General features: G+C 36.6%; 1 protein-coding gene across 4 annotated transcripts in view; it reads left to right on the top strand.

Annotated features, from left to right (window-relative positions):
* TRPC1 (transient receptor potential cation channel subfamily C member 1) overlaps positions 1–10,084 on the top strand; it is a 70,870-nt gene extending 60,786 nt beyond the window's left edge. For all 4 annotated transcript variants that reach the window (XM_032346806.1, XM_032346797.1, XM_032346823.1 and 1 more), the window contains 4 exons: positions 6,093–6,268; positions 7,684–7,885; positions 8,216–8,410; positions 9,850–10,084. In XM_032346806.1, coding sequence (XP_032202697.1) covers positions 6,093–6,268; positions 7,684–7,885; positions 8,216–8,410; positions 9,850–10,077 — 801 coding nt within the window. In that variant the 3' untranslated portion in view covers positions 10,078–10,084. The remainder of the gene's footprint in view (positions 1–6,092; positions 6,269–7,683; positions 7,886–8,215; positions 8,411–9,849) is intronic.
* Positions 10,085–13,990: the final 3,906 nt, after the last annotated feature.

Genomic DNA, 13,990 nt, shown 5'->3' with positions numbered 1-13,990 from the left:
TTCCAGCCCAGGTGATTATGGCTCCAGAGCTAATGATCTTCACCACTCTGCTAAGTCACCCCTCTCTTTCCAGTGCTGCAGAGTAACGATTCCCTCCTTAACTTTTATTGCATAATACTTCTTCGGGTAGACTTTAATAATTTACAGATTTCAAAAATTCTTCTGGTTCATCCACATGTTTCAAATGAATTAAACAACCTTTAGCACTTGTAGTTGGGTCATAAGACAGAAAGGACAAGACAGGACCAACCAACTGGGTTCAAAAATCTTATTCTGTAACTTACTGTTACTTCATCTGTGTGAGTCTCAGGTTGCCTGTCATTGTCGTGAGGATTAAATGGATCAGTAAATGGATATATAAGATGCGTCTCATAGCAGAGTCCCTGACACATGATTAGTTTTACATAAATGATTAGATCCATTCTTCCATTCGCTTTTTAGTTAGTGGAATTAACTGTGGCAGACCTGAAACACAATACAGGGAAACTTGGGAAGTAAATGTAGTGTCTGACACATGAATGCATGCTTTATTCCTAGGGAATTATTTGGCTTTTTCTGGATAATTATTAGATTTGACTTACTAGTCTGTAAGACATAAATGGCATATTGCTATCCTTTGCAATGAGTAAAGTAAAGAGCGATTTCAGGTGCCTTGCATTTTAGGGTATACTGGGGATGGACATTTTTCTTTTTTTTCTTTTTTTTTTTTTTTAAAGATTTTTTATTTATTTTTCAGAGACAGAGGGAGAGAGCGCGAGCGAGCACAGGCAGACAGAGAGGCAGGCAGAGGCAGAGGGAGAAGCAGGCTCCCTGCCGAGCAAGGAGCCCGATGTGGGACTCGATCCCAGGACCCTGGGATCATGACCTGAGCCGAAGGCAGCTGCTTAACCAACTGAGCCACCCAGGCGTCCCAGGACATTTTTCTTTGAAGAAGCATAAATGTTGGGGTACCTGGGTGCCTCAGTTGTTAAGCATCTGCCTTTGGCTCAGGTCGTGATACCAGAGTGCTGGGATGGAGCCCTGCATCAGGCTCCCTGCTCAGCAGGAAGCCGCCTTCTCCCTCTCCCACTGCCCTGCTTGTGTTCCTTTTCTCGCTGTCCCTCTCTCTGTCAAATAAATAAATAAAATCTTAAAAAGAAAAGAAAAGAAAAGAAAAAGCATAGCTGTTATAGTTAGCTGGAAACTTAGAGGTCATGTAGTCTAGGAGCTCCCAAACTGGTGAGGCTCCGAATCACTGGGGGAGCATGTGAAACCTTCATTTCTGAGTTCTGCCCTCAGAAATACTGATTAAATAGATTGGGGTAAAGTCTGGCAAATTTTTAATAGCATGTAGGTAAGTAAGTCTGTTGTAGCATATGACCATCTATTTTATAAGTCAGGAAATTAAGGCCCAGCTCACAGTGTTAGAAAAAAAGACTTGGTGTAAAATGTTAATTAACAATTACATTTTTGGAGGATATTTATTCATGCATTAATTCAATAAGCCCTGCTGTGTGGGGGAACTGTTACATGAGAACAAGATCCTTCTTAATTGTACATAGCCCCAAATTTTTAATGCGAGAGCTAAGATAAGAACCACAAAGTGGGAGTGCCTGGGTGGCTCAGTGGGTTATGCCTTTGGCTCAGGTCATGATCCCAGGATCCTGGGATCGAGCCCCACGTCGGGTTCCCTGCTCAGTGGGGAGCCTGCTTCCTCCTCTCTCTGCCTGCCTCTCTGCATACTCCTGATCTCTCTCTCTCTATCAAATAAATAAATAAAATCTTTGAAAAAAGCCCAAACAAACCACAAAATGATGTTTCAGAAAAGCTCTTGCAAGAAGTTAGAAGAAGAGGTAGAATTGAATTTTATCTCTGTCATCTATTAGTTCTGCTACCATGAGCAATTCACTAAATCTCCCCGAGCTGCAGTTTGTTACTTGGAAAAAATAGAGATAGCCTTTCTCATCCTGCAAGGTAAATAAGAATATAGGATACCTCTTGGAAAATGGTAGAGTTGTATGAAATGTATTTATGTGTTCAACATTTTAACTAATATGCTGGGCTCTGGAGCTTACTGACATTGTTCCTGCTCATAAAGACTGCTGGAAGAGACAAACCTACATGTTGGTATAAAGTGAAAAATAGTATTTTAGAGATTACGAACAAAGTACTTCGGAGCATAACTGAGGCGGTGCCTGGAGAGAGTCAGGAAAGCTTAGAGAAGGTGATATTTGATCTGGGCCTTACAAGGATGAGAAGCTCGCCTGGTGAAGACCAGAGAGTTACATGTGTGAAAATGTGGAGTCCTGAAAGCATGGTGTGCTCAGATAAGACAGGATGTCTTTTGTGCTTGGACAGTGGATAGCCGTTGGGGAGATGAAGCTGAAAAAACAGACTGGGCTGGATTCTGAGGGCCTCTGTGCCAGGAATTTGAACAGTTTCATACATGCAAAGGAGGTTTGGAGCATGAATGCTTGATTCGATAGAACTTTTAGATAGGGAGGATGCCTGGGTGGCTCAGTCGGTTAAGCATCTGACTCTTGATTTCAGCTCAGGTGGTGATCTCAGGATGGTGAGATGGAGCCTCTCACGCCTGGCTGGTACTCAGCAAGGAATCAGCTTGGAAATCCCTGTCCCTCTGCTCCTCCTTCCCACTCCTCCTGTCCCTCTGCTCTCGCGCTCTGTCTCTTAAATAAATAATTTTTTTTTTTTTTTAAAGAACTTTTAGACAGGTAACTATGGCTTTTTCTGGAGAAAGATTTGGAAGGAGAATGACTAGAGATTGTCATTATTATTGCTTTGTTAGCAAGTTTTATAGTTTAACGCTTGCTATGAACCCTAATGATACCAGCCTTTGCCCTATTGGGCATTTGGTTTGTTTTTGCTGTCCTTCATGCTGTTCTGTATAGAGGACTTTGCCTCTTTTAAATCATTTCCTAAGGATAACTCTCCAGGAACATTAACATATCAAAAGATCTGATCCTTATAGTGCCTCAGTATTTCTGTTACTTTGCAAAACGATGTGTTAATTTTTGATCTCACAAGCAGTATAAAAAGCACACTGTTTCACCACATTCAATTGCATTTGGTGCTAATTTATACTATCTTAGTAGTCCTCTTTCATTTCCATTTTTCTGATCACAAGGAAGGATGTATATATTTTTCTCAGTGTGTAGCAGTGTTAACTCTATGTAAACTTCAGTACTGATATTTTAATTACCTTTTTCTTTTCATTTCTTAATTTTCCTATTTCTTGAGTAAAACTGCTAAGTAAATATTTTCAACAGCATAATTATTATTTTTACAGATAAATAAGCCTCATAATCTGCCTCAGACTAAAATAGATTTAGTGTTTTTGAATTTTGCCTTTCACGGGCATGTTGGGCTAGTGTGCTCACTCAGTTAGTGCTAACGTCAGGGATGTCCACAGTAACTAGTACTGATTCTTCCAACTTATGTCAGAACTAATATGCTTTTAAAGAACGGTCCTTGAAGTTTGTGGATTTTTTTTTTCATTAAATATTGTTCATCTTGATACTGAAATTGAATTATACTTACCCTTTAAAGCTTAGTAATGTTTGGGGCGCCTGGGTGTCTCAGTTGGTTACGTGTCTGATTCTCGATTTCAGCTCAGGTCATGATCTAATAATGGTCATGGAATTGAGCCCTGTGTATGGCTCCTTGCTCAGCAGGGAGTCTGCTTAAGGATTCTGTCTTCCTCTCCCTTTGTCCCTCCCCTCGCTCGCTCTCTTTCTAAAGTAAGTAAATCTTCCGAAAAAACACAACTTAGTAATGTTAAATTCAGGCTTCTCTTTTGGACTCAATTTTTTAAATTAAAATTATAACTTCATACACAGTCACTCTTAAGAAACCCTATTTACTCATAATTTTACCTACAGTGCCCAAGTTTTCTTCAAAGGCAGTCTTTTCGTAGTTATCTAAAGCAGTTTCTGCATTCTTACTGTCCTAACTTACCAAGTTCTGTAGTGGATGGCACGGCTTTATCTAAGCACTCCCAGTCTGAATAAATTATTTCTTTTCCAAGGGGATTCAGTATAAAGCTATCGTTGACTAAGAGGAAGTGTATTTCTTCTCTTTTTCACACATTTCAAACTTGCTGAATCTAAAAGCTCTCTGTTTCTTCTCTCAGAATTTTGCAAGGGGGGGTGAGGGAAGCACAAGACTTCTGAAAGGACCATATGGCCTCGGCACATGTACACCTCAGGCGTACTGGACCTTTCCAGTGTTGCAGAGTCCGGGTCAGCAGCTTGTGGTGTGCCTAAAGAATTTTAGCACACCTCTTCTGCTTAACTAGCTGGTTCACTTTTAGTGGGTTAGAGGGGTTTGGCCTCTTGCTTGTCATTACCATTTTGTATCATTAGTAAGTGGTATGTATTATTTTGGTAGGTTTGAGGCAATGAGACATTTTATTTGAAGCTGGATTTAATTAACTCTATAAAATTGACCAGTAAGTCTTGAAGAGGAATTACTTTTAAACATTATTTTTTGTATCATGAGTAATAAATGCATATAGTAAAGAAAATTCAAAGGAAAAAGGTCTGCCTTCTAATCCCTACTCCTACCTTCCATAGATAAGGACTGTTAACAGTTTCTGGTGTAAACTTACAGAACTTTCCTGTGCATATTAAATCCTGTCTATATGAAAATATATACCTGATTTATCCTTTAAAAAATTAGAAACAAGATCTGTTATAATACTGTTCTATAACCTGCTTTTTTTTTTTTTTAAAGATTCTATTTATCTATTTGACAGACAGAGAACACAAGTAGAAAGAGAGGCAGGCAGAGAGAGAGAGAGAGGGAGAAACAGGCTCTGCACTGAGCAGAGAGCCCGATGCGGGGCTCGATCCCAGGACCCCGGGATCATGACCCGAGCCGAAGGCAGAGGCTTCAACCCACTGAGCCACTCAGGTGCCCCTATAACCTGCTTTTTTGACTTAATATTTTATAGACATTTTTCTGTGCCAGCACATTGAGCCATACTTCATTCTTTTTAATAATATTTAGCATGTTCTCATTTTTTTTGCTACCTATAACAGTGTTGCAGTGAAAATCCTTGTATATACACACATCTTTGTATATTTTCTATCTATTGGCTAAATTCCAAGGGATAGAATTACTGGGTCAAAAAGGTAATGTCAAATTATTCTTCAAATTTGTATGCTAATTTAAATAACAATTTATGAAAAGTACCTATTTCCCAGATTTTTAAGGAGTATTGAAGGACAATGAAATTAGGCTTGAATGAAGCTTCTAGATGCACTTCACATGTGTACATTATAATATGTATCGATGTACTAGACCTACTCTCTGGCTTGCACATAGTTTTTTCTTGTAATTGACCTAAAATGAAAGAAAATTGACCACCTTGGCAAAAGAGATTAGGGCAGTCCTGGAGAGAAAATGCCATCTTTTGGGAATTGGTTTGGAATTGGTCACAAAAACCAAATAAAATACTTTATCATATGATTTTATATTTGTAAATTTTAAGAAGCTATAAATAGCTTCTTTAGGCTTGAGCAAAGAATTTTCCTTTTATTCCTTGCAAATTAAGTTTTTCTTAAATCTCATGTCTCAGCCCCTAACTTCATCACAGCAATGTCCTCTGCACACCTGGTCCAGACTCAAGAAATGTGCCATCCAGTACTCAGAGTGATAGCATGCTTAGAATGGCTTTTTGTTAGGCAACAAGACTTACAACGTTTTAAAAGTACGACATTGGGACGCCTGGGTGGCTCAGTTGTTAAGTGGCTGCCTTCGGCTCAGGTCATGATCCCAGCGTCCTGGGATCGAGTCCCACATTGGGCTCCTTGAGCCTGCTTCTCTCTGTCTCTGCCTGCCACTCTGTCTGCCTGTGCTCGCTCTCGTGCTTTCTTTCTCTCTCTGACAAATAAATAAATAAAATCTTTTTTAAAAAATAAATAGATAAAAATAAAAATTTAAAAAAAGATACGACATTATCTTAACCAGATGGCATAAAAGGAGGAGACTGTGGGTCATATGTTTGTTTTACTTTTATTGCCTGGTCTTTTATATTTAATATTTTGTTTTCCTGATAATTTTAACCAACAGCTATATAATATATTCTACAGATTTCAATGGGACAGATGTTACAAGATTTTGGAAAATTTCTTGGGATGTTCCTTCTTGTTTTGTTTTCTTTCACAATTGGACTGACACAACTGTATGATAAAGGCTATACCCCAAAAGAACAGAAGGACTGTGTAGGCATCTTCTGTGAACAGCAAAGCAATGATACCTTCCATTCGTGAGTGTCTTTTAAAATTTTTTGTAAATGTATTTCTCTCTATTGTATTATGAATGAATTAATACCTAAAGAATTAGAACTTCACATTTTCTTTAAGACATTCTTTTCTAATAAATACTTATTTTTCATGAATCATTTGATGGTTATATTTATCTAAATAGAATCTTAAGTAATTAGTAGGCCTAAGATATTACACTGTTCCCCACTGTAATCTTTTAAAAGAGGAACTCGTGGCATTTTACACACTGTTAGCATTTGGGGCAGGACAGTTTTCTGTCAGTCCTGTATATTGCAAGACATTCAACATCTCTGTCCTTCTTATAGTGAATGTCAGTAGCAACTGTCCATCATTGTTACAGCCAAAACAATCTTGTATTTTCAGCACTTAATAGGAGGTCTCTAGAATTGAGAATCATTAGAACTTCATCAACAATTTTTTTCCTCTGATTTGCTGTATCAAAAGAAATTGGACAATCAACTGTGAGGCAGAGAAAATACCTCCCCTCATTTTAAAATAACATAACGGAGAAGGGTGTGGAATTACTCATTTGTTGTGTTTCTGTTACGTACCAACTATTCTTTAGATATTCACATGTCATCTTATATAAGGAATAAGATTAAATGACTAATAACTATTTGTTTAACACCTTCTGTGTAACAGACACTGTTCGAAGTGCTGAGTGAATGAAGTCCTAAAACAAAACTACCTCATGGAGCTTATATTATATTATAGTTAGATGATATAGGCAATAAAAAGAGAAAAAAAAGTATAGTATATATTATGCAATAAAAAGAGACAAAGCTTTGGTCAGGGAGGATATATGTGTGAGAGGGTGCAATTTTAGATGGGAGACTGGGGAGTGGCTCCACAAGAGGTGACATTCAAGTAGAGATACGAAGAACCAAGACCTGAAGGAGATGGCTGGAGGAAGAGCATGAGTAGATGGAGTGGCAAAGGCAAATGCCCTGAGATGGGAGTGTGGCTGGCAAGTTCAGGGAAAAGCCAGAGGCCAGTGTGGATGGATGTAGGGAAGCTGAGGGAAAGTTGTAGGAGATGTAGGACTTTTTTTGATACTTGTAAGGACTTTGGGCTAATGAGAGCGAGAGCCATTTGAAGTTTTTGAGCAGAGGAGTGGCAACACTGAATTAGGCATTACCAATATCTTAGTGGCTGCTTTGTTGAGAATAGACAAAAAAGCAGTAAGAGGTCAAACAAAAATAATTTATTCTCCTTTTGAGTCTGTTTCTTTGTTTAAGGTAAGGCATATCTGTACAGTTGGGTTCAACCTCATTCATTTTATAAAGTATTCTTAGATTATCAGTGTTCTGTGGAATGTTGGTATAAACGAATTCTTCATTTTTGCTAACTAATTTCTTTAATTTCCTTTTAAACAGAAATGTAATTGTCTTTACAGGTTCATTGGCACTTGCTTTGCTTTGTTCTGGTATATTTTCTCTTTAGCACACGTGGCAATCTTTGTCACAAGATTTAGTTATGGAGAGGAATTGCAGTCCTTTGTTGGAGCAGTTATTGTTGGGACGTACAATGTTGTGGTTGTGATTGTGCTCACCAAGCTGCTGGTGGCAATGCTTCATAAGAGCTTCCAGCTGATAGCAGTAAGTGTCCATTCTTCTAGAAACTTCATATTCTTTCAGGTCATACCAAATGTATGTAATAGATAAAGCAACCAAAGATGATAAGAATTAAGAATTAGTACTATTTTTAAATTAAATATAGATTTTTAAAATGTAAGTAATGTATATTAACTGCAAATCTTGAACCAAATTTTTACATACAAGGTATGCAAATGTTTAAAATGATCTCTCTTTCTCTCTCTGCCCCCCCATTCTCTCTCTGCCTCTCTCCCTTGCTCCTTCTGACCTCCCCTCCCCCGTGTGTGTGTGTGTGTTCATGTTCTGTATTACTTTTTCATTTTTCTCTTACAGAATCATGAGGACAAAGAATGGAAGTTTGCTCGAGCAAAGTTATGGCTTAGCTACTTTGATGACAAATGTACATTACCCCCACCTTTCAACATCATTCCTTCACCAAAGACTATTTGCTATATGATTAGTAGCCTCAGTAAGTGGATTTGCTCTCATACATCAAAAGGCAAGGTTAAACGTCAAAACAGTTTAAAGGTAAGAAATTAAAATTGCAACTTGGAAGTTTTAACAGCTCCTAATATCAGATGTTTACTAAAATGTAAATATGTCTAGGACTGTCTACTTTTTTCACTCATATATCCCTAATGCATGGCATATGCATGGCATATTATCTTACGTAAAGTAAGGATTCAATATGTGAGAGAGAGAGCTATACTTTTTTTTTTTCATGAAGTCTTATCTCACAGTTTTAAAATATGGAAAATAGGGACGCCTGGGTGGCTCAGTTGGTTAAGCAGCTGCCTTTGGCTCAGGTCATGATCCCAGCGTCCTGGGATCGAGTCCCACATCGGGCTCCTTGCTCAGCAGGGAGCCTGCTTCTCCCTCTGCCTGCCATTCTGTCTGCCTGTGCTCGCTCTCTCCCCTTCTCTCTCTCTGATAAATAAATAAAATCTTTAAAAAATAAATAAATAAAAATAAAATAAAATAAAATATGGAAAATATTTAGAATACCTATTCTGTCAGCATAGATAAAGATTGACTACTAGAGCCATCTCATATTTTTCCAGTTCTTCTTGAAAGTCACTCATTACATAAATAATTCAATACATGTTGCTATAAACCAGAGATTGGCAAACCTTTCCTGTAAAGGGCCAGATAATAAATATTTTGGGCTTTGCAGACTGAGACAAAATTAAAAATGTTATATGAATATAACAAGTAATATAACAAGAAAGAACACAAACATCCATAAAATTTTTATTGGTGAAATTGACAATTTAATATTAATTGAGTAATAACTTTTTGTAATACAGATATAAAGAATGGAATTCCACTTTGGGGAATAAATAACATTTTGTTTAATTGGGGTTCAAAATTAGTGTTCCCTATCATCAAATTAATTACAAATATTCATCTGTAAAACCCATTCTTAGCTTATACAGACCATAAAAAAATAGTAAGTGGGCTATGTTCAGCCTGTGGGTTGTGGTTTGTTAATACTTCCTATAAACTGAAGATTCCTAAGACTATTGTTAAATCAAGTAAAGCATCCAGATGAATGAATAAAACAAATGTTCAGGCTATATTTGTTTTAAATAAGTGTTGGATATTACTTTGTAACACTTAAAGCCAAAAATACAGTCTAATAAAGCATGTGTTTGTGAATATTTTTTAAAGACCCACCTCATAAAAACAAACAAACAAAAACCTCATTTAGGGACGCCTGGGTGGCTCAGTCAGTTAAACATCTGTCTTTGGCTCAGGTCATGTAATCCCAGGGTTCTGGGACTGAGTCCTGCATTGGGCTCTCTGCTTGGCAGGGTGTCTGCTTCTCCCTCTGCCTGCCACTCCCCCTCCATGTGCTCGCTCACTCTCTGACAAATAAATAAATAAAAGCTTAAAAAAAAAAACCTCACCTTGCTTAAATATGGTTTATGTCCATTGTTCATACCATGCAATTGTTTGTTTTGAAGGAATGGAGAAATCTGAAACAAAAGAGGGATGAGAACTACCAAAAAGTGATGTGCTGCTTGGTGCATCGTTACCTGACGTCCATGAGGCAGAAGATGCAAAGTACAGATCAGGCAACCGTGGAAAATCTAAATGAACTACGCCAGGATCTGTCAAAATTCCGAAATGAAATAAGGGATTTACTTGGCTTTCGGACTTCTAAATATGCTATGTTTTATCCAAGAAATTAACCATTTTCTAAACCACAGAGAGAATAATTTTCAGTAATAAATCTGAAAGACTGCATTTGCATAATTTGCGATTAAATCAATAAGATATCTATTGAAATTAAAATGAAGAATTATGTAAAAGCCATTCTTTAAAATATTTATAGCAAAATATATTATGTAAAATATGTATATAGAATTAGTTTTTTAAAATCCTCTGTTAGTAGCTTTTTGCAGGAGCAAAACAGATTAAGTAGATATGTTTTGTTAGCATGCTGCTTGGTTTTCTTACTTGAACAGTGCTTTAAATTTTTTTCTTCTTATGTTTAAGAAGGGCAGTTATAATTGTACACATTGCCAGAGGTTTTGTAAAATGAAGATCAGCAGATGTGGGCTGATCTCAATCCATAGGACACAACTGAAATGTAGTAAGTCATGGTTTTTAAAATCTCTGTTTTAGGAGTTCACATGCAGTTCAGTATTTATTGTTCAGGAGTATAGTTTTATCTAGAATAATGGTCTATTTTTTTTATTTTGTTATAATCTTACATAACAAGGAAAAGCCCCTAATGGATGTTCGAATCTATTTATGTCTCTATAAATTTAAATTCACTTCAGTTTTTGTTATTATAATATATTTACTTTTACATGGTTATAATCACTTTATATTTTTTATTTTGTTTTTTTCACTTAATAGTATTTTATATATACATTTCCGTGTATTGTTATAGTCCACATATTTAAATTTTTATAGGATTATATATAGTTTTTGAAAAATATAGTTAGTAGACTTTTCATTTTAGAGCAATCAAGGCATTTGAGTATGTTTATAGTTTTGCACAGGCACTCCACTAAGGTTAGGCATTTGGTGGCTTTTAATTTTTCTTTATCATAATAGTGCTATAATTTTTTTCAGGTTGGAGTGACTATTCATAATTATAAAGCTAACCCAAAATAAGAATTTAGAAGATGCTTTACCTTATGTGGTCACAGCCTGTTTTGTTTTGGTAAACACTGGAAGATCCTATAAGGCAAGAATTTATTTCATATTTGGACTAAGGTTCTTGAACTAATCTCCCGAAGTATTTTCCACAGAATTTAACATAGTTTCTATAAAAGTGACTTCTTGCTTATTTACGGATCATTCTTGCTGCTTAAGATGAAAAACTTTGATTTTTTTAAAATTGGAAAATAAAATAAGGGTTTAAATTTTTTTCCTGTCTTCATGTAAGGGGTGTAGTTTAAAAAAGTTTCACAGACTTTTGCTTTTATTTTCTTGCCGTATTTCCAGTTAAGAGGTTATTAGGTATATGCTTGTCTTCTTAACTGAATTTCAGATGGTCTTAAGGCCACAGGGTGCAGGTAACCCTTGGTCTGTGAGCACCACTGATCCAGGGATCATTGGCTAAATATATTAGTATTGTGCTTCATTTTGCTTTTTACTCTTTATTTTTTAATTTCCAAGTTGTAAGTGTTCCCTCTTTGGGGAAAATTCTTATAAAAATGTTTATTGTAAAGTTATATATTTTGTCTACAATGGGATTATGCACTTCCCAATTGGGATTTTACATCAGGATTTTTAGTCATTCTAAAAAATAACTAATTATTAAATCAAAATATTTATAGAGTGCCTACTGTATGCATGAGTTACTTATGAGGTATATTTTGAATGACAGCATATTGTAAGAAAAAAGGTAAATAAAACTTGATATTACATTATATGTTGGCAGAGTTTGTTTATTATATTATCATGTACTTTTATACTTTTCTATTGAGCTATAATTCACCTAGCATAAAATTTACTCTTTTAAAGTGTACAATTCAGTGTTTTTGTTTTTTGTAAATCATGGTAAGGGTCTCAAACGTAAAACATCAACATCAGACCCCTTTGTTTTCCTTTTCACCTCCAATGGCAGTCACATTGAACTCTTTTAGCTATTTCTTATATTTATAAATACCATGGGTTGTTGTTTTTTTTAGTTGTTTTATAATTTATTTTTTATTTTCAGCATAACAGTATTCATTATTTTTGCACCACACCCAGTGGTCCATGCAATCCGTGCCCTCTATAATACCCACCACCAGGTACCCCAACCTCCCACCCCCTGCCCCTTCAAAACCCTCAGATTGTTTTTCAGAGTCCATAGTCTCTCATGGTTCACCTCCCCTTCCAATTTCCCCCAACTCCCTGCTCCTCTCTATCTCCCCATGTCCTCCATGCTATTATTATAAATACCATGTTTTGAAGTAATATGTTCACATAAAGACCTGTGTGTGACCATTTTTAGCAGCTTTATGGATTCATGATCCCAAACTGGATCACTGAGAACTACCGAATGTCCATCAGTTGGTGAATGGATAAACAAGCCGTACATCCATACAGTGGGTGTTTATTTACTCAGTAATGCCAAATTGTGTCGGACTTCAGTTAGAGAAGCAGAACTACTGGATGTTCGTGGGCATCTCTGAATGTTTATATAGCGATTTGTGTTACACAGCTGGGTTCTTTAAGCAGTCTCCATGAGGCTGTTGTTTCCGCACCTAAGAGCCTGTAGTTCACAGGATAGGCAGTTAGAAAGGGACAGTAGGTGGAAAGTGGAAGACAGAAAGACACAGCTGGAATCCATGAGGACTGACTGACACCCATGTCACTTCTCACTGTCTCCAGCTTTGATAATGTGAGTATCCTGGGAGAAAAGTTGCCTTTTGCCAGGTTGCTGGACATATACTTGACCCAGGAGGCAAAGAAGCTGAAGGAGAATGCAAGGAAAGGTAGAACCATGTAGGCCCAACTGCTGCCCTGCCCTGAAAGGTGAGCCAGCAGGTAAGTCATACCATGTGGGAACTACAAAATGCCTACATAAAAAATAAGATGGCTGCTGCTTCACTTCTGCCCTCCAAATTTCACATGAGAATGGGTCTTGTGGCTCACCCTACCTGGTAGTATACACGGAAGAAAATTTTGGGAAACATAAAACAGCCTACCCAGGTTAGCACAGGAACAGACTACCCACCTATGCTATAACATAGGTGAGTCTTAAAAGTATCCTTTTAAAGTATTTTAAAAGTATCCTTTTTAAAGGAAGCTCATCACATAAGGCTACATACTGTGTGATTCCATTTACAATGACATTCTAGAAAAGATAGAACGTGGAAACTGAAATCAAGTTATTGGTTACTAAGATCTGGTGGAAGGAGAAGATGGATTGTACAATTAATCAGACTATATACTCAAAAAGGGTGAATTTTAATGAATGGAGATGATGCTTCATTAACCTGACAAAAATACCTAAGGCTACAACTTACTAAATAAGAAAATAAGAGTAGATTCTTAAAATTCATTTTCACTCCAAAAGAAAACAATGCTTGAATATGCATGTTAGTAATCCAATCATTAACACAAGACAGTGGGGTGAAGTATGGTAATAAATACCAAGGTAAATTATTTTGCACTATTTATCAAAATAATTTTGGCTGTTTTAGCTTCTTTCTTCTTCATATAAATTTTGAAACATGCCTATAAATTTCTACAAAAAGGCTTAGTTGGGATTTTTATTGGAATTATACTGACACTGAAATTCTTGTATTCCTCAGAAAATACATTTATAAAATCCAGATAGACTGAGGTTATAGGCAGGCCCAGAGGAGTAAACCAGTTGGGTCTAATTCAGAATTACACTAAGAAAATATTAATGGTAACTGGGATATGGCTGCCCTGAATTTCTCATTTGTAAGCTAGTTTATTAGCTTTCTGGCATCACTGTCCTGTTTATAAACATGTGTCTCTTAAAGATATACTTAGAAAAATTTCCAATTACAGCATTTCTCTTCATTTGATAATTTCACATTGTTTTCTTCTCCTGCCCCCCTTGTCCCCATTTTGAAACTTCTGATATGCCATTCAAAATTAGGAAAAATTTTATGTGCTACCTACATG

The sequence above is a fragment of the Mustela erminea genome, chromosome 1 (assembly GCF_009829155.1).
Source record: "Mustela erminea isolate mMusErm1 chromosome 1, mMusErm1.Pri, whole genome shotgun sequence".
In the NCBI taxonomy this organism is placed as follows: domain Eukaryota; kingdom Metazoa; phylum Chordata; class Mammalia; order Carnivora; family Mustelidae; genus Mustela; species Mustela erminea.
Note: the sequence above shows the minus strand (reverse complement) of the source record. Positions and strands in the feature narration are given on the sequence as shown.